Genomic DNA, 22,515 nt, shown 5'->3' with positions numbered 1-22,515 from the left:
TGCAAGTTCAAGTGGGTGCTGTTTTCTTTTATTGTGTGTGCACAACCTGGCAATGGTCAGTGAGCTATCTTTCTTCCTTTTATTCCTTCCGTTGTATTTCTCCTTCCTTGGAACCTACAACTTGGATGCGTGTAGACTTCAGCATCAACTCCTCTTCCTTATTGAAGCTGTTTGCTGTGCTCATAGTCACTCCGGTCTGCCAAGCCATCGACCATTCTAGCGCCTGGTTCATTTTCTTCCTTGCAGTAATTATTTCCATTATTCCCGTTTTCATTATTCATCTATTGACATAGATGACACCTCAGTACCATTGCTTTTTAGTTCTCAGACTTCTCCCTTCAAACATTTTCCCTTTATTTGAATTCAATGGCGGGGACAAAGGGAATCTGAAGATTTCTTGCAGTATTATAGGGTGTCCAGGGAGGTGCTTCATGGAGTCAATGAAACTTGGACAGATACAAGTATTACAGCTAAAGGAAGTGAGGCATCCAGCTCTGTTAACAGTAGACAAAAGTGGTCCACGAGGAGGAAATAGTAAGTGCAAATGTCCAGAGGCAGAAAATTTTCCAGGCTGTTTTAGGAAGTTACTTGAGCAAAAGGATGACATCTTATATCAGTTCTTGGTGGTGTTATTGTTCATGTTCAATAACTTTTTGCTGATAAGAGTAACCCATTTTACATGATTAATACAAGAACACAGTGAGTTTTTATTTAATAGATGGATGAGCACTTCGATGGAAGGGTATTCAGCATGCTCAGAAATCAATTCTTGTCCTGCAAAACCTTGCAATCAATGAACAGGATTCAGGATTCTGAATAATATAGAAAATAAAAGCATAAATTAAATAAGGAATTAATATTACAGGCAACCAGAAAGCTGCATTGCGAGACGTGCAATTTGGCACAATGAAAGCTTTATAAGGGCTTCACAGGCAGAACATTTTCCTGAGGGCTTCCTGTTGTTCTCTTCATTTGAATTAACGGAAGTTTTTCAAACATTTTGCATTATAATAGTATGTCAGTCTCCTGTATTCTTCCCCAGAGGCCATGTTTTTGTACTTTTACTTTTTTTTTTTGATTGCTTTTCAATATGTTAAGTATCTTGAGGAATGGGCATAATGGAAGACAGTGAAGATTAGATTCTATTTTTTATTAATTTATTCAATCAAGCTTTACTGGGTGTCTGCCAAGTGAGAGAAACCCTGAGCTTGATATATTCTAGTGCCCAGAGCAGAGCCCTACGATAGACTTTCAATAAATTTCTGTGGACCAAATCCAGGGAGTGAACAACGGATGAAGGAAATGAATCCAGGGAGGAGTGTCTTCTGAGATTTCTGGATTTGTCGCTCGTCTTATCACAGTTATACCGTAAATTACGCTTCATAGTTTCTAGAATATTAGAGACGGTTAGAACAAAGAGAAAATAAAACTACTAAACTAGGTAGCAACGACGGAGTGACTAATTCTGTCCTCAGTCGGCTTCCGTAGTGTTTCCGTCCTCAAGTCGTTTACGCAGACGTGGTCGGTAGTGACGTCACGCGACTCGGAATTCGCGGGAAAACTTGTCTCAGTCGCGGGGGTCGGGGCCCGCGCGCGGGGACTTTGGAACGTGTTCCCCGGGAAGTCCAGCTGCCATGAGTTTGTGGGTGGACAAATACCGACCCTGCTCCTTGGGACGGCTGGATTATCACAAGGAGCAGGCGGCCCAGCTGCGCAACTTGGTAAATCCGGGGCGGGGAGAGGGGAGACGCGAGGGGGCGGAGGGCCGGGGGCGGCTGCGGAAGGTTTTAGAAAACTGAGATAAAGGAAGCGCTGAGAAGTGTCTTCCGAGCTGGTAGTTGCAGGAAGGGACCGAGTCCTAACCACGGAGTCCAAGCGGAGTGGGGCAGGCGGAGGGAGCGAGGAGGCAAAGACGACTGGGGCGGGAGCGGGCAGCGCCGCCCGGGAGCCCGCAGCAGGCCGGGGCGGCCGGGCGGTGGGGTCCTGAGAGTGCGGCCTGTGATCTGGGACCGAGCGTGGTGCGGCCCCGGTGCGTGGCCGGAGTGGGGTGGGAGCCGCTGCAGGGCTTTGGGCGGAGAAGTGACGTCATGTGACTTTTTAGCGGGCTTCTGACAAGTGCTTGGTGCCGGTGTCCTCGTGTATGAAGACCGTGTTGGAGTAGCTCAAAGGTCGTCTCTGATTCCCGGATCATCTGTGGTGTACGGGATGTGCTTGCGCTCACTTCCTTACGGGAGGTGTTTCCTCCTGCACCCCGTTATGTTGTAGCGGATGACAGGCCTCAAGGCACTTGTGGGAAGCACACCGACCCTTACCCGGAGGGAAGAGCAGAGCAGGGTGTTGAGGATAAGTTACTTGAAGTTCCTGTTACAAACCTAAATGTAACCGCCGGTGTGTTTGCGCTCTGCACTCTGGTCTTCCCACACCACCCTTTTCCAGGATACCGGTGCTGCTTGATTGTTCCGTGCTTTTTAAAAACAAGGAATGACTAAGGAATCTATCCGTGTGTGTGTGTGTACACACATATATATAGAAAGCATTAAAGTTGATGTGAAATTGAAGGTTAATTCTCCTCAGTTAATGATGTTGACCCTGTAACTAATTCAAAAGGTAATATATGTATAATAATAGGCAAACTGATAGCAATAGCTTTAATTTTCTAAGCCATAGAATACAATTTATTTTTTATAGCTACTTTTTGTTAGAATTTTGATTATACATTTTGGACAACTTGATACACTGATCTTACATGTTAAGGAATATGCTTTTGAGATGTACACCGGTTTACTGTTGAATCTACAACTTAATAAAACTGAACAGACATAGTCTTCCTTTCTGGTTAGCTCAGAGTTTAAAAGACAAAAGCGACAGGTATTTGTGGAGCGACTGACTCCTATTTCCAGATCCCGTATTAGGTCAGTGGTTCCTTTCCTTGAGATTTCTTCTTCTGTGGCAGAGATATATGAGCTTACAAGGTATCAAAGGTCACTGTAGTAATCACCTCTGTTAAGATATTTATTTCATTTTGTCTGCAATGGTTATTTGCCGAATTGTCGACTCCTGGGATTTTGTGCAGCTCAGGCTAAGCTCTGTATCCTCATCCTGTTTATAGCCCTCCTAGATCATGAGAATCACCTGGGAAGCATTTTAAACCCTGTGGTCCCGTGTTGTGAAGTAGCAGACACTGTCAGGGCCCTGCTGTATCCCTTTAAGTACGCAGAGACTGACTTCCAGCGTCCTCCGTCAGTGGGTGGTAGGATGGCTTTCCTCTTGAGAAGCAGTCCTCGCTTTCTCCCCGCCCGGTTTCCTAAGAAGGCGTCAACAAGGGCTGATAGGAAAGTGTGTCCTGGTCTAGCTTTGCCTCCTGTGGGTGGCTAGCACTGTGGTGAGTCTCACACCGGCTTCCCAAGGTTCCCCAGCAGGATGACGCCAGGTGCCTGAAGTGGCATTTGACTTGATGATACTCTTCCTGGCTGCCTGCCTGTCTTATGAAGTCTTCTTTACCTCCCAGGTAACCTCTCAAGCAAATCAGAGGGACTCAGTTCTTACCAGACTTGTTTTAAGAGTCCAAACTAAGACGTCAGTTGCAGAGTGACAGAATTTTAATCTCATGGCAGATGGGACCGTATAGTCAAAACAGCCGTTGTTTTAGAAAGTTCTCTGGCCGATTCTGGTAACCACATTTGGGAGTTTCTGCTTTTCTAGCATCTAGTGTTATATTTTGTATGTGCTATGCTATGTGTATATAGGCTATGTAAAGTTAGTGCTAGAGGAATGAATAATCAACACTTTGCAGTTTATTAAAAATATAAATATATATTTGAATCTAGGATTTCTTTTTTCTTTAAATATTTCTTTATTTGAGAATCAGAGTTACAGATAGAGGGAGAAACAGAGAGAGGTCTTCCATGTGCTGGTTCACTCCTGAGATGGCCACAATGGCTGGAACTGTGCTGATCCAGAGCCACAAACCAGGAGCCACAAGCCACATGGGTGCAGGGGCCCAAGCACTTGGGCCATCTTCCACTGCTTTCTCAGGCCATAGCAGAGAGCTGGATCAGACATGGAGCAGCTGGGACCTGAACCGGCCTCCACACTGGAAGGCGGCACTGAAGGTGGAGGAATAACTCACCACACCAGAGCATTGGACCCTGAATCTAGAATTTAATAGTCAATACACAAAATGTTTTATACTTTTAAAAGTAATTTGAGGGGCCGGTGCTGTGGCATAGCTGGTAAAGCCACTGCCTGCAGTGCTGGCATCCATGTGGGAGCTGGTTTGAGTCCTGGCTGTTCCACTTCCAATCCAGCTCTTTGCTATAGCCTGGGAAAGCAGTAGAAGATGGCCCATATCCTTGGGTCCTTGCACCCACATGGGAGACCTGGAGGAGGCTCCAGCTGCGGCCAGTCTGGCCAATTGGGGAGTGAACCAGCAGATGGAAGACCTTTCTCTCTGTTTCTCTCTCTCTCTGCCTTTCCTTCTTGCTGTGTAACTCTTTCAAATAAATAAATGTCTTTAAAAAAAAAAAGTAATTTGATTCCACCTAGAGAATTTCAATTTGATTAGTGAAAAATACCCTTTTTTGTTTCCAGGTTCAGTGTGGTGATTTTCCTCACCTGTTAGTATATGGACCATCAGGTGCTGGCAAAAAGACAAGAATCATGTGCATTCTACGTGAACTTTATGGTGCTGGAGTGGAGAAATTGAGAATCGAACATCAGACTATCACTGTAAGTGTTGCACTTTGAGACCCTCCAAATATTTATTGCAGAAGTTGTCAGTCCTTGTCCTGTATGCAGCTGGTCCCCACCTCCACACCCTGTTGCTGCCTAATTAAATAGGAATTCCATAGGGGTTCCTGGTGCCCAGGATTGAGAGCTACTGATTTACTTACAGACCTAACTGTTACAAGGATACCAGTTGTTTAAGTAAGAGAGGAAGTGCAAATATGAGCAAGGGGAGCTTCTGGGTAAATCAGTTCAGATTGCCTCGTAAGTCAATATGTCAGCCAGGGCTACAACTCAGATTTCTAGAGTTCTGTGTTCTGAGTAATAGTGGGGATACAAAGGAGTGATTTTGATATGAATTCTAAATGTGGCATCAAGTGACTTAATACAGATGGGGCAGCTGATTGGCTGGGAGAGAGGGCTTGAGGGTCTGCGATGTTGAGATTTCCCATGATCTTGCCCTGGTCAAGCCTCTAGCCTTGCATGATCATCATGCCGTGCGTTTTCATGTTCTTCCCTTGTGGATGATGTCTAGTCCCTAACTGAAATGGCTGCTTCTCTCCAAAGCGCCTCCACCTCTCTACCCTCCCCACTCCATTAAATTAGTTTTTCTTGTAGTACTTATTGTGTTTTGCCTTAATTATGGTTAATTAGACATTCTTTACTTTGACACACTTGTATTTGTTTTGAAGTTTTGTAGGGAACATGTCATTCATTTTAATATCCTTGATAGCCCTTGGTGGAATGTCTTATACATGTTAGACATTGGCGAAACCTTACACACGTGTGAATGGTAGTGCTCGTCAGAGAATCCTCAGGAGAATAACTGGGTTTCTGGCTAATGTTGATTAGCTTATGTTTAGACACTGAGTTTGCGATGTCATTGGAACATTTTGTGGATATTAAAAAACACGTATGATAAAATTAACAAGAAAAGTATGGGGTCTGTAGGAAGAAAACTAATGCAGGACAAAATATCAGAGCTGATCAGATGGTAAAATGTAGCATGTTCTTAAATGGAGTCATAATATTACAAAGTATCCTCCCTCAGTTACAGCATGAATTACACTTGAAATGTACTTTTGTTTTTATTATAGAAAATGATCTTAAGATCTCTATGGAAGAATACCTTTCTGAGACTAGCTAAAGTAATTATATATAAGAAAAAAAAAGATTAGTTGAAGTGGGGCTTGTGTTACACCAGTTAGTAAATGATATTGTAAGGATAAAACTATATTAAATTAGGATAGAAATAGAGAATTAGACTAGCATAATTGAATAGAGAGCCCAGAAATATTTTGGAGAGTGTATTTCAGATCAGTGGAAAAGAGTGAGGTGGCAAAATGAACCAGCATAAATTGTCACCTGTCTGGTAACAAAGTTGAATTCATGGAGTAAAATTTATAAAGGTAAATTCCAGATAGATTAAAGACTTCAATGTTAAAAGGAAACACTAAATATCTTAGACTATAGCTTATTAGAAAGTATGAACTGCCCATGGGTCAAATATACGTTTTAATGGAAAACATGGAAACAGTAGAGGAAAAGAAATAGATGCTTGTATATATATGAATTTTAAAAGCTCATATGATGAGCTGTCACACATAACAGTCAATATAAAAATAATAGATTTTCACAAAATATTTGAAAGGAACATATTATTTAACAGACTTAACAAGTTGATGATAGAAAGTTAGATACTCTAGTAGTAAACTGATTCACAAGTAGTCACAGGAGAGAAATACGAGTATAAGTGGGCAAGGAACATTTGTAAAATGTTTGACCTTTGTGATAGTCAAGTAGTGTGAGTGTGTTCTATACTCAACTAAACTGCCCAAGATTAAGAGGCTTGATACAGGTGAGGTTATAGGTGAGAAATGTTGTGGAAAGGAATTTGCATGTAGAGAAGTGAATTGTTGGAATATTTTGGAAAGCAGACTGTCTATACATGTGCATATACATACATGTTATATTGAAGTTCAGGATATATCCCCTGTAATCCAGTGGTTTTTTTTTTTTTTTTTTTTTTTTTTAACAAAAATGACTTTCAGACGTGAGACAGAAAAGTAGTAAGATTATAAGATTTAATGGAGTAGAGCATCCATCATACCAAATGGGCACCTCTCCAGACAGCATGTGAGAGAAAGTGGCCAGCCATTCAGACTGGGGAAAAAGAGGTTGCATTGTTAATGGAGGGAATATTACCAGACAGGCCAGGCAGGCATCTGAGGAAAGAGCTGAGAGCTGAAGGCTCAGCAGATCTTCTACTGGACATCCCTTACGTAGCAATGAAAGCAGGACATGAGACATGAGTGTGCACAAGAACTTTAATTGTCAAATTACTTGAATGACCCAAAGTAAGAACTAAAATGCTTGTGAGTGTAACTGGCTTTGGAACTTCCAAAGTGTAGATTGATACACAGCTGTGACACTACCAGTTGTCTATGAGAGGTTGTCAAGATGTGGTGTTAACCTGGAAAAGCAAAACAGAAGTGTGTGTGATTGCCTTTGTGTTTTACTTCTTTACAAGAAACATTGACACTCTCTGTAAACGTACTTGTTTGTGTTTATTTTGGCTATGAAAGGAAATACACAGATTGTTTATGTGGTAACTGGGGATGAAGAAAAAAGCAAAACATTTATCTGCAATTAAAAGAATGAGATTAATGAAATTAAAACATTAATGGTGGTTATCTCAAGTTTGTTTTTTTAAGCGAACATAAATTGTTTATATTACAAAAAATTAATGAAAATACAAGACAGAGGGGAGATAGCCTGGAAATAAATGATTTACAGAGTTGGATTTTTTTGTTCATAGACTCCATCTAAAAAGAAAATTGAAATCAGCACCATTGCAAGTAATTACCATCTTGAAGTTAATCCCAGGTAAGTTGCTACTATATAGAAGCCAGTAGAAAGATGGTATTCTTTTTTTTAAGGTGAAAGCTCATGAAGTAAAATCATTTGTATAGAAGCACAGTATATAAACCAGACAGATTAAAGTGAAGCTGCCCTACTTGAAATAGAGCCGCGAGCCTTTGCGCCTTGCCTTGTCTGTCATAATTTCAGGATTTTATATATATATATACACACACACACACATGTCTATAGAGCTGATTATTTTACATGAAGTACATTGTATTCTAAAGTTTTTGTGAAATTATATTGACTCATTTGACACTAATGAACAGAGTATATCTAAAAAGTTTGTAGTGTCTGGAATTAATATTTCAGAAACTGAATTTGGGTTGCCAGATCTTTTGTTGCAGCTGCCTTTACTTCAGCTTGTTGATCAGGATTTTATAATTGTCCCCCAACTGATGTGTTTGAATTAGCTATCATAAAATAAGATTAGGGTCTTGTGGTAGGGCAGGGGCATTGAACTCATGCAGCAGCAGTTAAGTGGTAAGTAGTTCAGGAATGATTTGGGGTGCTACATTGGGTTGGGCTGCAAGATCCTGTAGGGCCTGATGGATTCTGAAGAGCAGAGTAGAGGGCGTTTTTAGACAAAGGCAACCCTGGATAATGGCTCAGAGGCAGGTGTGACCATCTGTTTCAAGGAGAGGGAGGGGGCTGGGTGCAGCAGTAGGAGTTGAGTTAGCTTATGTGCATGAGCTATTGAGTAGCAGGCACTGTGTGAGAAACCTTACATGGATTCAAACAACCCTAGCAGATAAGTATTATTTTCTTTAGGTGTGTCAAAATTAAGATTGTAGAAATGGGTGTGAGCATAAATGTAGTAAGAGTATTAATTCATAGACAAATGGGACATATTTTGAATTCTTGACCAGAAAAGTGATGAAAGGCATTCTAAATATATTTAATAATAGTGACTTGGAGAAAACGTAGGGGTGATAGAGTTTGCAAAATTAATTATTAGTTATTTCTCTGTTTACTTAACACTGAACTTACTGTAAGAATGTAGTGTTTTCAGTGATGTATAAAATTGGAATATTATTTGTACTTTTAATTATTTTAAAATATTTCACTTTAAAGGTTTATGATCGTTGTTAGGTATAAGTAATTTTTATTAAAAGTTTGAATGCTAAATATATTTCTTCTTTTTTTTATTTATTTTTTTTATTTATTTTTTTTTTTATTTTTTTTTATTTTTTATTTTTGACAGGCAGAGTGGACAGTGAGAGAGACAGAGAGAAAGGTCTTCCTTTGCCGTTGGTTCACCCTCCAATGGCCGCCGCTGCAGCCGGCGCACCGCGCTGATCCGATGGCAGGAGCCAGGATCCAGGTGCTTTTCCTGGTCTCCCATGGGGTGCAGGGCCCAAGCACCTGGGCCATCCTCCACTGCACTCCCTGGCCACAGCAGAGAGCTGGCCTGGAAGAGGGGCAACCGGGACAGAATCCGGCGCCCCGACCGGGACTAGAACCCGGTGTGCCGGCGCCGCAAGGTGGAGGATTAGCCTATTGAGCCACGGCGCCGGCTAAATATATTTCTTCTAATAGATCTTCAACACTTTCAGGAGTAGTGGAGTATTTTCTAAATATTTACATATTATTATTATTTTTGTTTTGTGCAGTGATGCTGGAAATAGTGACCGGGTAGTAATTCAAGAAATGCTGAAAACAGTGGCACAATCACAGCAACTTGAAACAAGCTCCCAAAGAGATTTTAAAGGTATGCAGTAAAAATATCTTATTTTATAAACTTCAGGGCATTAGTGCTTTTTTTTTGGAGTTAGAAAAAGGAATAAGAGCAGTGTAATTTCTGTGCTCATGGGAGTTTATAGTCTAATACAGTTGAGTTTTGTGAGAAACAACAATGCCACTTATTTGATATTTTACAAGATAAATAATGAAAAAAAATTTTATTTAAAATAAGAAACTATGATTTAAAATTAGCTTCTTTTTTTTGATGTTTATTAATTTTCATCAATTCGAAAGGCAGAATGACAGAGACAGAGAGAGAGAGATCGGAGAAAGGTCTTTTCATCTGTTGGTTCATTCACCAAATGACCACAACCGCTAGGGCTGGGCCAGGCTGAAACCAAGAGCCTAGAACTCTGTGTGTGTCTCCCATGTGGGAGGCAGGAGCTCAAGGACTTGACCCATCAGCTGCTGCTTTCCAGGATGAGGTAATACAAAGCTGAATTGGAATTAGAACTGGGACTATAACCAGGCACTCTGTTATGGGATGCAGGTATTACAAGTGATGTCTTAACCCCTCAAGCCACAATGACTGTCCCAAATTCACTGTTTTTATAAGCAAAATTAGATGTTCCTTATGAAATATTAGATAGAAATTAAAGTCAGCTATAATCCTATCATCTGAGACAACAGTTAACAGTTTGGTCTTTACAGTGTTTTTTTTTTTAATGCATATATGTACATACATTCCTCCAAGTAATATTTTATAGTGATTCATATGCTAATATTTAATGCTTTTGATAGACTTTGCCAAATTCTTCATCTGGAACAAAATACAGATTGATACTACCAATGGCAATTTCTGGAATGTTCTTTTTTTCCCTGATGTTTATCAATTGCAGATAATTTTTTTAATCCTTGTCATTTTAAGCAGAAAAAATAGTGATTTTCTTGAATGAATGTGATCATTTTTCCTTTTGTTCAATTCTTATTTTTATTGTTTTTGAATTGCTTGTATTTCTAACCAGTTTCTTATATTTCAGTCTGTATTTCAATATAATTTTGTCTAGGAATTAATTTTTCACTACCATGAATTTAGTCACATTTTAAAATGTTTTGTGTATATATGAGTTATTGTTCTTTATATTTTATTTCCTGTGTTATTAAATTCTCTAATCGTTTATAGTAGTCTTTCCATAGTTGCTATTGGGTTTTTCAGGTATACATTCGTGCATCTGCAAATGGAGAGTTTTTTCTCTTTCTTTCAAATTTGTGTGGCTCTCAGTGCTTTCTCTTTTCTAGTTATATTGGCCATTACCTCCATTACCATTCTTGGTCTCAGTAGTCTATATCACAATTCTAGAAGAAAAGATTTAGCTTCCATGTTGTTAGTTGCTGGACTTTGGCCTGGGGTTCATGTATCTGGTCATGGAAAGAAAGTATTCATCACCTGTATTTTATTGAATGTTATATCTGCTTCTTTTGCATCCATGAATGTGGTTTTATAAATTTTCTTCTGAGTTATATTGGTGTCATGCATTATATTACTGGATTTTTTGATATTAAAATCATTTTGCTTTTCTGGATATATATCACCACTTGTCATATGTTAACTTTTTAAAAAATATGCTGCTGTTTTTCACATATCTTATTACTCAGTCACTATTTCCAGCATCACTCATAAAAATAATCATATCTGTCGGGGATTGGTTCAGTACTCCTCATAGATGCCAAAGCCTGCCTGTGCTCAAGTCTCTCATGTAAAATGGCATAGTATTTCATGTAACCTACACACATCCTCCTATTTTAAATCATCTCTAGATTGCTTATAATACTTACTGCAATATAAAGACTTGTAAATAGTTGTTACACTGTTTAGGGAATAATGACCAAAACCAATGTCCAAAATACGCTTCTTCCTACATAGATGCTGAAACTAGGAGAGTCTTTTCAATTGTAGTTATATGTTCTCTCTTGCCCATATCTGAGTGTTTTAGGTGAAACATCTCACTTATTTTGATATGGATGTTGTCCATGGGTCTTTGGTTTTAGAACCTTTACTGTTGATTTTTGTGGAAAGGATTTAATTGCTATGCTTTGCTGTGCCATCTTTAAGAAAGAAATTTTTAATATGAGAAATATAATAGTTAGATTCAGTCACTGCCTCCGTGTTATTTCTTAATCACTTTAAGGCAGGTCCTTGAGTGTGACCCAGTAGAATCTCCCTGTGCTGGTGATCAGATGTCTTCCTGTGGTGTTGACTACATTACTTGTGCCAGTGTTTTCCAGAGTGTATTTTTTAGAATTTAAGATATTAGATTAAAGAAGGTCTATGGAAATGTGCTCTGAGATAAAATATTTGGGGGAAAATGCAGCACAGTACATTCTTGTCTTGGTAATTTTTTGTGCATATAAATAATATTGACTGCAGTGACTTTTATAACAAAGTAACACCTTCATTTAACCAGTGTTTCTTGGTCTTTACAGAATATTTGAAAAAATGGTTTTTCTGTTTTTATAACTTTGATTCATCCTTGCTAGAGGGACGAGTAGTGTATCAAGCTTATTATTTAGGGTTTCGCTGTGAATAATTAGTGGGAAAAGGAGGTGCGTTATTTCCTTTGACTGAAATCAAGTGAGGGTGTGTTTGTTTCTCTTTGACTCAGTGGTGTTGTTGACAGAAGTTGACAAACTCACCAAAGATGCTCAACATGCCTTGCGCAGAACCATGGAAAAATACATGTCTACCTGCAGGTTGATCTTGTGTTGCAATTCTACATCTAAAGTGATACCACCCATTCGTAGTCGGTGCCTGGCAGTTCGAGTGCCTGCTCCTAGCATTGAAGAGGTAAATCAAGTTAAACCTCTTGTAACTTTTCACAGAAGTTTTAGTTCTGATTCTCTGAGTTTAGTGTATACATCCCTGTCATGGTTGTTTTTGTAAAAGCTTAGTGGCATGCATCAGTAAATCAAGAACAGCTGTGAAGCTGGATACAAACCACTAGATACAACCACCAGTGCATATTCCTGATAGTAAATGACAGGTACTGAGATCTGCACAGTGTTCTCCTTAAACTTTCTACTACCTTAAACTGATGTATATTGCCAATTCTGATTTGTTTAAGGACTAGTTATTTATTGCCTTACTAACTTAATTGGCTGTATGAGGAGACTGGAATATGGAGGAAGTAGATTTTGCAAGGTGATGATGTTAGTCTGAAACTACATTAATACAGATTTTTCTTTTCCTTGTCATTCTTAACAGCTATCAATAAAAGTTCTAAATAGTTTTCCTGCTGTTCATAGATTTTGAGAGATTTTATACAAAATAGGGATAATATGTGACACTGTGTTGGGTGCAGATTGTTGAGGTATCTTTATAGCAAGCTACACGTAAAAACTTGAGAGTAATAGTTAAAAGGATCTTAAATGATGTTAAGAACAGAAGTTATCTCAGAACGCTTTTGATGATCTGGCCGTTTTTGTTAATTTTGTTTGTAGATTTGCCATGTGTTAACTACTGTGTGCAAGAAGGAAGGTCTGAACCTTCCTTCCCAGCTGGCTCATAGACTGGCAGAGAAGTCCCGCAGAAATCTCAGAAAAGCCCTGCTAATGTGCGAAGCCTGCAGAGTGCAGCAGTAAGTGGGTGGGGTGGGTGCCACTGGAGACTTTATACAGCATTAGCATACTTCTCTCTAATTTCTTTCGTCCTCTCTTTTTGTTGTAGATATCCTTTCACTGCAGATCAGGAAATCCCAGAGACAGATTGGGAGGTGTATCTGAGGGAGACTGCAAATGCTATTGTCAGTCAGCAAACTCCACAAAGGTAACCTGTATGATATAAAGGTTTAAGTCTCAAGATAGTACTTATATTAGCTATTATCTACTAACACCCCACCATTTAGAATTATTATTAAATCTTGGATCAAAATACTAAACTTTTAAGGAAAAGGTTGGATTTCATTTCAGAAATTGAGTTATTTGGAATAGTGAATAGTATGTGGTATTACAGCTTTTGTTAAGCTATTAACATAAAAGTAAAAGTTACGTGTAAAAGAAGACAAATTTTAGGGTTTTTAGCTTTTACTTTGAGGATCCTGGTGACCTAATGTTAACACGTAATGTGTCTCACATTCTAATATTGAAAAGGATAGTATTTAAGTTAGTAATTGATATATCATTTGCTAGGAAGACACCAAAGAATGAGTCAGACTTTTCATCTAAAATTGTAGATAAATGTCCTTCATCAGGTAACTTCATTTCAGAGTTTCAGCTTCTTCATTTGTATATTGAAAATACTAGCCTGCCAAGGATACTTGTTTCTTTAAAGAGCAAAAAGAGATTGTATGATGATGGTTTAAGAATTAGAAAACCCTGTGTTCATGTAGAATGAACAGCTGTACTAAGGATACTGTTGTCTATATGCTGTTGGTACTTAGTATTTTTTGGCACGTTTGCTGCAGTTATTTCCATTAACTTCTGTGGGTCTGATACCCAGTGTGGGGGGCCATACTAAAAACACCTCCATCTGGTGATTGGATTGATGACAGCTTTGAGAAGGACAGTCTGCACCTCTGAAAATCAAGAATGACAGTGTAAAGCCTACTGCGTATGTGGAAGTGTGGAGGAGGTTCCTCAAGCTCACTGAAGCACAATCTCACATCCTTGAAGCTTGTCAGAACTGAAAGGGTAGTTGATCATTTAAGGGTTTAGAGCAGCTGAGTATAGCCTCAGAATTTAAGCTTCTCTGGCTTAAAATAAAATAATGTTTCCCCTCTTGAGTGATACATCTGATGAATCCTACTTTCTATAAGAGAGCCTTCAAAAGGTTCATAACATGTATTTTTTGACTTCCACATACATTGATTTTGGTGGATAGTAAATCCGACATAGGTTTACTTTGAATTCCATTGGTTTCAGAAGGTACCAAACGTAAGTAGTTTCATCAGAAAAGAAGCCTTTAGGGAAAAGTATGTATTCTGTTTTGTTGTTATTAATGAAGAAATACTATCTTTTATTTTTTTCCTTAAAAATTTATTATTTGTTTATTCAAAAGGCGGAGTGACAGGCAGAGATAGAAAGAGAGATTTTAGCTGCTAGTTCACTCCCCACATAGCCATAACATCTAGAGCTGGGCCAAGCTGAAGCCAGGAGCCAGGAATTGCATCCAGATCTCTCACAGGAGTTTGAGGGGCGCAAGTATTTGGACTATCATTTGCTGCCTTGTAGGTGCATTAGCAGAAAGATGGGATGGAAGTGAAGTGGCTAAGACTCGAACTGGCATTCAGATGTGGGATGCTGGCTTCACACGTGAGAGTTTAACCCAATGAGTCACAACTTCAACCCCAAGAAATATTAAATATTGGCTTTTTTTATTTTTAAGATTTATTTATTTGCAAGGCAGAGTTGCAAATAGAAAGAGGTCTTACATCTACTGGTTTACTCCCCAAATGGCTGCAATAGTAAGGGCTGGGCCAGACCAAAATCAGGAGCTAGAATTTTGTCCCAAGTCTCCTATGTGGGTGGCAGGGACCCAAGTATTTGAGACATCTGCTGCTTTCCCAGCAGCATTAGCAAGGAGCCGGATTGGAAATGGAGCAGCTGGAACTCAAACCAATGCCCATATGGAATGGGCAGGCAGTGGGTTAACCTGCTGTGCCACAACACTGGCCCTGAAATACTAGGTTTTAAAAGATAAAATGCAAACAAAGCAGGTCTTAGGAATAGTTCTACACTGAAGATGACTTTCTTTTGTTCTGGTTTTAAAGAAGGAAAATTCGTGGTGGTGGTAGTAGAATTTTTGTACTTTTAAGGACTTTAGCTACAGATTATTATAATATTTGATAATATATTACTTATACTTTTTTTTTTCCCCAAAGATTCATTTGTCTATTTGAAAAAGAGTTTACAGAGAGACAGAAAGATTTCTTCCATCCACTCATTCACTCCCCAAATGGCGACAGTGGCTTGAGCTGTGCCGATCAGGAGCCAGGAGCTTCTTTTGGGTCTCCCACGCAGGTCCGGGGCCCAAGGACTTGGGCCATCCTCTACTGCTTTCCCAGGCTGTAGCAGAGAGCTGGGGAAGTGGAGCAGCTGGGACTTGAACTGGCGTACATAGGGGTGGCGGCGGCTTTATCCGCTAAGCCACAGTGCCAGCCCTGATATATCAACTTATGTTTTTAAAACTTTACTGTTGATACCTTTTTGACAAGTTTTGGATGCTTATAAATGACCTTGTGGAAGAAATGCTCTATGTAAATAAAATTGTAGGACTTTATTCCTTCGTGCCATATAAAGAGAAGTTTTGCCCAGTTCTAGAAAGCTTTGATGCTGGCCAGAAATACTGGAAAGCTGGTGGCATTTTGATCTCTGGCCTGTATCCAATACCAAATGACTACTGATTTTTGACCCCCCTTTATAGTCTTGATTTTCATTTGATTCATCTTGGATTAGTCTTGATTTTTAAAATTTGAGTAGCAGCAAATATTTATGTGAATGATTATATCAGCCCTTAAACTGTGTTATCTCATTTAATTAACATAACAGTCCTCTTGAAGAAAATATGAAAATCTTTACTATGTGTGTGAGTAAGTAAAGATATACAGAACTTAAATAACTTAATCAGGGACATTCAGCTAAAAGAAAGAGACAATTCTAGACAATTCTAATTTCTTTGACAGAGTTTGTGCTCTTGTAACCTATCAAGAAATAATGACATAGTAAGTGGAGATTATAGTAATTTTTGTAAGCTAAGTGATAGTATAAATTAACTCACACTAATGTGGGATACATGTTAACATGTATGAGAGCCACATAGTGTTGTACTTGTGTATAGGCAAGTATCTCCTGAATCAACTTTTTAAAAATAAAGTATATAAACAATATGTATATATTAAAAATAATTTTATACCACATGCCATTATTTTTATTCCTTCTGATTTAATAATCAGGTTTTATTTTTGAGACACACTAGCATGTCAGCAAGAGGCCATAGTCTTTTTTTTTTTTTTTTTAAAGATTTATTTATTTATTTGAAAGAGTTACACAGTGAGAGGAGAGGCAGAGAGAGAGGTTCATCTGATGGTTCACTCCCCAGTTGGCTGCACCGATTCAAAGCCAGGAGCCAGGAGCCTCCTCCGGGTCTCCCACGTGGGTGCAGGGGCCGTCTTCTACTGCTTTTCCAGGCCACAGCAGAGAGCTGGATCAGAAGTGGAGCAGCCAGGACTCCCAGCAGGCACCCTATGGGATGCTGATGCCTCAGGCCAGGGGCTAACCTGCTGTGCCACAGCACCTGCTCTGAGGCTGTAGTCTTTTGAGTCAGACTTGAAAAAAGTGCTGGCTCATCTGCATGAGCTTGGTGGAAGCCCAACCTCTCTGAACTTTAACTTTTCAGTAAAAGTAGTATATTCCAGAGAACCTAGGACAGAGTATTGTGTTAAATAAACGCTTTGGCGGGCATTGAGAGGACATGGACTTTGAGAGAAGACAGATCTGTGTTCATAGCATGGTTTGCTATATTTGATTTTATTAGGTTACTTACATCTAAAAAGAAAAATGGAGATAATGATCCCTCACTGAGCTGGTGTCTGATAGAAGAACTGTTCTAAGTTTTCTTTATTTTATTTGAGAGACAGACAGACATGAGAAGCATTCTGTTGGTTCACTCTCTTAAGCAATGACTGGGCCTGGTCTGAGCCTGTTTACTGGAAGCTGGGAACCCAGTCAGTGCCTCCCATGGGTTTGGCAAGAACTCAACCACTAGAGCTGTCACCAGTGCCTCCCAGGGTATGTATTTGTATTAATAGGAAGCTGGAGTTTCAAGTGGGAGGCAGGCATAGAACCCAGGCACTCCTATATAGGGGCTGGTGTTCCAATCAGTGTCTTCACTGTTAGTCCCAATGCTTGCTCTGTTCTAGTTCTTTTGTTTATGTATGATGGGGCTTTTATATTCCTTGCCTCCCAAAGGAAAAGTCAACCTTTACTTTTAAGAAATTGTAAATCACTACCCTGATTTATCTGAAGTGTGGAACATCCATCGTCTTAGAAAAATTCAGAACACCTTTTTTCTCTTTGGAAGTGGGTAAATATATGGAGAAATAGATGAAGATGCATGTTTTGTGTATATTTGGGATTTTCATTGTAACTTTTTGACATGTTCCTGTTCATTTAGCTTGGTTTGAATGATTCTATTCAGTTTCTGTGCTTACCTCTAACCTCTTTTCTCACCCCTTTTATGACAGGACAGCTTCGTGTCCCTGTCATATTGCCATTTTACTGTGTAGTCTAAGCAGTAGCATTTTATTCCATACCACTGCTATCTTTTGTAACTTGTGTAATTAGTGACTGTTTATAATCTTTTCATGATAATTTTTTAAAGAAATTTATTTGAAAGAGAGTGAGAGAGAGAAATAGATCTTCCATCTGCTGGTTCACTTCCTACATGGCTGCAATAGCCAGGCCTGGGCCAGACTGAAGCCAGGAGCCTAGAGTGTATCTGGATCTCCTGCCACATAGGAAGCAGGAGACCTCAGGACTTGGACCATCTTCCCCTGCTTTTCCCAAGCCATTAGCAGAGGCCTGGATTGAAAGTGGAGCAGCTGGGATACAAACTGGTGCCCAAATGGGATGCCAGCATTGCAAGTGGCAGCTTTACCCTCTATGCCACGACTCCAGTCCCTTCATGACCATTTTCTGGTTTGTCAGGTATCATCTATCTTGGGAAAAAAGAAAACGTTATTACTTGATAATATCCTTCAGGTGTATTAAATGCCATTGTGTGGGTAAGCTCAGCTTTCACTATTATGTCTTAGTTTCTGTCTAGCACTTGCATGGTATTTGACATGATTATCCACATTAGGTATAAATGTCTCATTTAAAAGAACTCTGAAGTTTTTCTTTTTGAAAAAATCAACTGAATTAGGAAACTTTTCTGTGTGTGTCCTACGATAACACTATACAAGAAACTGTGGCAGTATTGGATAGTTTAATTTGTAAAGTGAAATAGCACGGTAGGAACTTGGAGAAATTGCCCCTGATTTTATCACAAACTATCAATTATTTTGTTTTATATAGGCTCCTTGAAGTTCGTGGAAGGCTCTATGAGCTTCTAACACATTGCATTCCGCCTGAGATAATAATGAAGGTAACCCAGTTTCAGATCTGGAACTGTTTATTACTGTTAACACTTAGACTGATCACAGAGCTTTTGTAGGAGGACAATAATATTGTCACCTCTTTCTCTCCAACTTAGTACTTCTGTGGGTGTTTATCTAGGCTTTTCTATGTGGCTGACACCATTAGAAGAGGAATCAAGAAGAGAAGGGAGGGCCTGCCTTCAGTAAGTTATATGATAGTGGGATGCAAAGGGAAAGAAGAATAAGAGGATTTTGCAATGTTGCAAGTACTCTAAAGGATGTAACAAGGTGAAGTGATAAAAATGAATTACGTGGCCATGGAAGGCCATTGATTGATAGCTTCTCTGAGGAAGATAATGTTTAAGCTGAGACTTAGAGGATTAAAAGGTGAAGAACCATGTAAACAGCCGACCAATAAGTATTTCAAGTGATGAGACACAGTACCTTACAGAGGTAGATAGAGTCCAGATTCTAGGATGTTTCAAGCCTTAGCTTCAGGTTTGTTCTATCAACTTCCTCTGTCTAGTGTCTTTTAGTGTTTGTTAAATATTAGGGAATTCAGGGAGTTTTGGTTTACTTTTATTAAAACAGCAGGGCAGTATTCAAAAAAATTCAAATGCTATGAAATATACAATGAAAAAAATGAGATCCACCCTTCTTTTCTAATAGTAACTACTTTTCACAGACCTCTATTCTATTTTTTTTTTTTTTTTTTGACAGGCAGAATTAGACAGTGAAAGAGAGAGACAGAGAGAAAGGTCTTCCTTCCGTTGGTTCACCCCCCAAATGGCCGCTATGGCCAGCGCGCTATGCCGATCCAAAGCCAGGAGCCAGGTTCTTCTTCCTGGTCTCCCATGTGGGTGCAGGGCCCAAGCACTTGGGCCATCCTCAACTGCCTTCCTGGGCCACAGCAGAGAGCTGGACTGGAAGAGGAACAATTGGGACAGAACCAGCACCCCAACCAGGACTAGAACCCAGAGTACTGGTGCCACAGGTGGAGGATTAGCCTAGTGAGCCGTGGCGCTGGCCCACAGACCTCTATTTTTCACATAAAAAAAAATATATGTGTGTGTGTGTGTGTGTGTGTGTGTGTGTAGTTTCATGAAATGGTTTTCACTCAAGAGTATAGCATAGGTGGTATTATATGACCATACAGATGTAGCTCATTCTTTTTAGTATTTGAGTGGCATTCAGTTGTATGGCTACATCACAGTTTCATGAATATAACCCCTCTTGGTTTAAATTTAGGTTGTTTCCAGATTATTAGTACAAAAAAATGCTGCAATAAGTATCTTTGTGCTTTTATCCTTGTACTCTTGTGCTGTTAAATGCAGATACTGTTCAACTTCTGATGGGTTTACATCTTGATAAATTCATTCTCAGTCGGAAATACCATAAATGGAAAATGCGTTTGCTATGCCGACCCTGCTGAATGTCACTGTTCATTAACACAGGATATTGTAGAGTTGTTTCCTCTGGTGGCTGAGAGGGAGCTGTGGCTGTTGGCCACTTCCCAGCATCACTAGAGGATCACGCTGCATTTCACCAGCCTGGGGCAGGATCAACATATAAAATTCATGCAGTGGTTTCTACTGAAGGCGTATTGCTTTCACACCATTGTAAAGTCGAAAATTTGTAAGTGGGAGACCATCTGTGTTTGGCATTTAATGATAGGAAGTTTTTTCTCTTGAATGAACATTATAGGTGCACAAAAAAAGAATTAATATTGTCCCATGGTTGTATATATAGGACACCCTGAAAAAATTTAAATTGAGCAATAAATATACCACTTAGGGTAACTTTGAAATAAATATTTATGTTGTTTCAATAGTTTCAGAATTGAAAACATGGGACTTAATGGGTTAAAAAGAGCACATTTAGCTTAAGTTTTGCTTCTTTTGTGAATGAGAGAAATAAAGAATGTTCAGTTAATACTGTTTTCAGTGATTACCTTTTAAATCACCAATTATTTTTCCTTAGGGCCTTCTCTCGGAACTTTTGCATAATTGTGATGGACAACTGAAAGGGGAAGTGGCCCAGATGGCAGCTTATTATGAACATCGTCTCCAGCTGGGCAGTAAGGCCATTTATCATTTGGAAGCATTTGTGGCCAAATTTATGGCACTTTATAAGAAGTTTATGGAGGATGGATTGGAAGGCATGATGTTCTGACTTCTCTCGGTAGTTCTCCCAGCTATTTCTCAGTGTCAGCATTTACATGCCGTTTGTATGGGGAGAGCCCCGGGTAAAATAAAATAACTTTACTAAATCATGTCTTATTTGTGGTTTTTTTTTTTTTTTTTTTTTTTTTTGTAGTAAGTACTCTTTGTTAATCTTATCTTCTAGATTAAATACTTGCTTCTGTGTTATTGAAATGTCTTGAAAGGACACAAGTAGAAAAACTAGAGTTTAGGAAAGCAATTTTAATTTACTTTAACATTTGTATTCAGAGAGGCGTAGTTGATCCTGCCATTCTCTTCCACCCAGCCTTTCACTGTTGAAGGGAGTTGACCCATCAGAAAGCAGTGATTGTTTCATATCCTCTAGATTACAGCTTTTGACCTCACATTCATGACTGTGCTTGGCACTTCATTACCTGTAATCAATCACATTCTCTCAACCAGGAATTATGTTTTTGCAGGAAATAGAATTAATTCTGAAGCATAATAACATGGGTATGAAGAAAATTGTAAGTACCATTTGTGTTCAGGCTGCAGGTATCCGATTTCCGTTTCAGGGATTCCCAGGGATTCAGATTGCTATTAGATTGGGACTAAGAAATAAGCATATTTTCATTAACTTGAGTGCGTGGGACTCCTGAAGAATATCTGTCATGTATTTCTGAAGCGAAGGTTTATTATTGTAGAAATGAATCTTATGAGCGGGCATAGTGTTCGACCCCCCGCACCCTTACCCTTTGTCCTTACTTTGGGGACTTTTTTTTATTTCAAAAATTTGGTTCGTAGAGCAAAGGGTTTGCTCGACAATTGTCTGGCAGACTCTGAACAATTCCTTCAATTTTGCAAGTGGAAGCTGGACTTAAAACTTAACCAACAGTGAAAGAAAAGAGGAAGCTATGCTTATATAAGTTGATTGGCCTATATGCAGATATAAAGGAAACCTGCTGTAGTGGTAGTTTGTGATAAGACAGGAAGTTGTTGACAGACACCACAACTAAAATAAAATCTAACAAAAGAACAAGGAAGCGGAGGTTTAGAAAAACAAGGGCCTGCACTGTGGCACCGTGCTGCTGTGGCATGGTGGCTTATCTGGTAAAGCCACCACCCTCAGTGCCAGCATCCCATATGGGCACCAGTTCAAGTTCCCCAGCTGCTCCTCTTGGGATCCATCTCTCTGCAATGGCCTGGGAAAACAGTGGAAGATGGCCCAAGTCCTTGGGCCCCTGCACCCTTTTGTGAGATCTGGAAGAAGCTCCTGGCTCCTGACTTTGGATTGGCACAGCTCTAGCTGTTGCAGCTACTCTAGGGAGTGAACCAGCAAATGGAAGACCTCCCTCACCCACCCTCAACCCCTGCCAGCCGTTGCAGCCACTCTGGGGAGTGAACCAGCTGAGGGAAGACCGACCTTCCTCTCTCCCTCCCTCCCTCCCTGCCTCCCTCTGCCTCTTTGTAACTCTACCTTTCAAATAAATAAAATAAATGTTTGAGGAAAAAAAAGGAAAAAGAAAACAATGCTTTAATTTCTTAAAAAAATTGAAAAATGTAACTGTCTTACAGTGTTTGCATTTGGAGTTATAAGTAATCTTTGTAATTTGTATTTCTCAGGAGCCCTGTTCTAGAGTCTAATCCTTGGAAAAGCAATCACATCACCTGAGGACTCCTTAGAAATGGAGACTCTCAGGCCCCATTGAATCAGACTGGGAATGGGCCTTAACTAATCTTTGTGTTATTCCAAACTTTCCAGGTGACTTTTTAAAATTTTGGTTAACATGTAATACTTTGTTGGGGGTACAGTGCAAAACTTCATCAGTATATACAGTATAAACCAGTCTAGACAACCGCACTCTCCTATCTACTTTTCTTTGTGTTTGGAG

General features: G+C 39.5%; 1 protein-coding gene across 2 annotated transcripts; it reads left to right on the top strand.

Annotated features, from left to right (window-relative positions):
• The first annotated feature begins 1,495 nt into the window (after nt 1–1,495).
• On the top strand, nt 1,496–20,727 carry RFC3 (replication factor C subunit 3). Of its 2 annotated transcripts, none has more exons than XM_002720595.4 (9): nt 1,496–1,721; nt 4,591–4,728; nt 7,544–7,611; nt 9,261–9,358; nt 11,994–12,175; nt 12,829–12,965; nt 13,055–13,153; nt 18,400–18,469; nt 20,442–20,727. In XM_002720595.4, the coding sequence occupies exons 1-9, from the start codon at nt 1,635–1,637 to the stop codon at nt 20,631–20,633; spliced, it is 1,071 nt and encodes a 356-aa protein (XP_002720641.1). In that variant the 5' UTR covers nt 1,496–1,634; the 3' UTR covers nt 20,634–20,727. The 2 variants fall into 2 exon arrangements, with proteins under 2 accessions (XP_002720641.1, XP_008271764.1); XM_008273542.4 differs by lacking the exon at nt 1,496–1,721 and adding an exon at nt 1,752–2,168.
• Nucleotides 20,728–22,515: the final 1,788 nt, after the last annotated feature.

The sequence above is a fragment of the Oryctolagus cuniculus genome, chromosome 9 (assembly GCF_964237555.1).
Source record: "Oryctolagus cuniculus chromosome 9, mOryCun1.1, whole genome shotgun sequence".
Taxonomy (NCBI): Eukaryota; Metazoa; Chordata; class Mammalia; order Lagomorpha; family Leporidae; genus Oryctolagus; species Oryctolagus cuniculus.
Note: the sequence above shows the minus strand (reverse complement) of the source record. Positions and strands in the feature narration are given on the sequence as shown.

Excerpts from the sequence above, each read along its gene's own strand:
- RFC3 (XM_002720595.4), top strand. The coding sequence starts at position 1,635 with ATGAGTTTGTGGGTGGACAAATACCGACCCTGCTCCTTGGGACGGCTG. Across the intron at positions 1,722-4,590 it reads CGGCCCAGCTGCGCAACTTG|GTTCAGTGTGGTGATTTTCC; the intron begins GTAAATCCGGGG and ends TTTTGTTTCCAG. Across the intron at positions 13,154-18,399 it reads AGTCAGCAAACTCCACAAAG|GCTCCTTGAAGTTCGTGGAA; the intron begins GTAACCTGTATG and ends TGTTTTATATAG.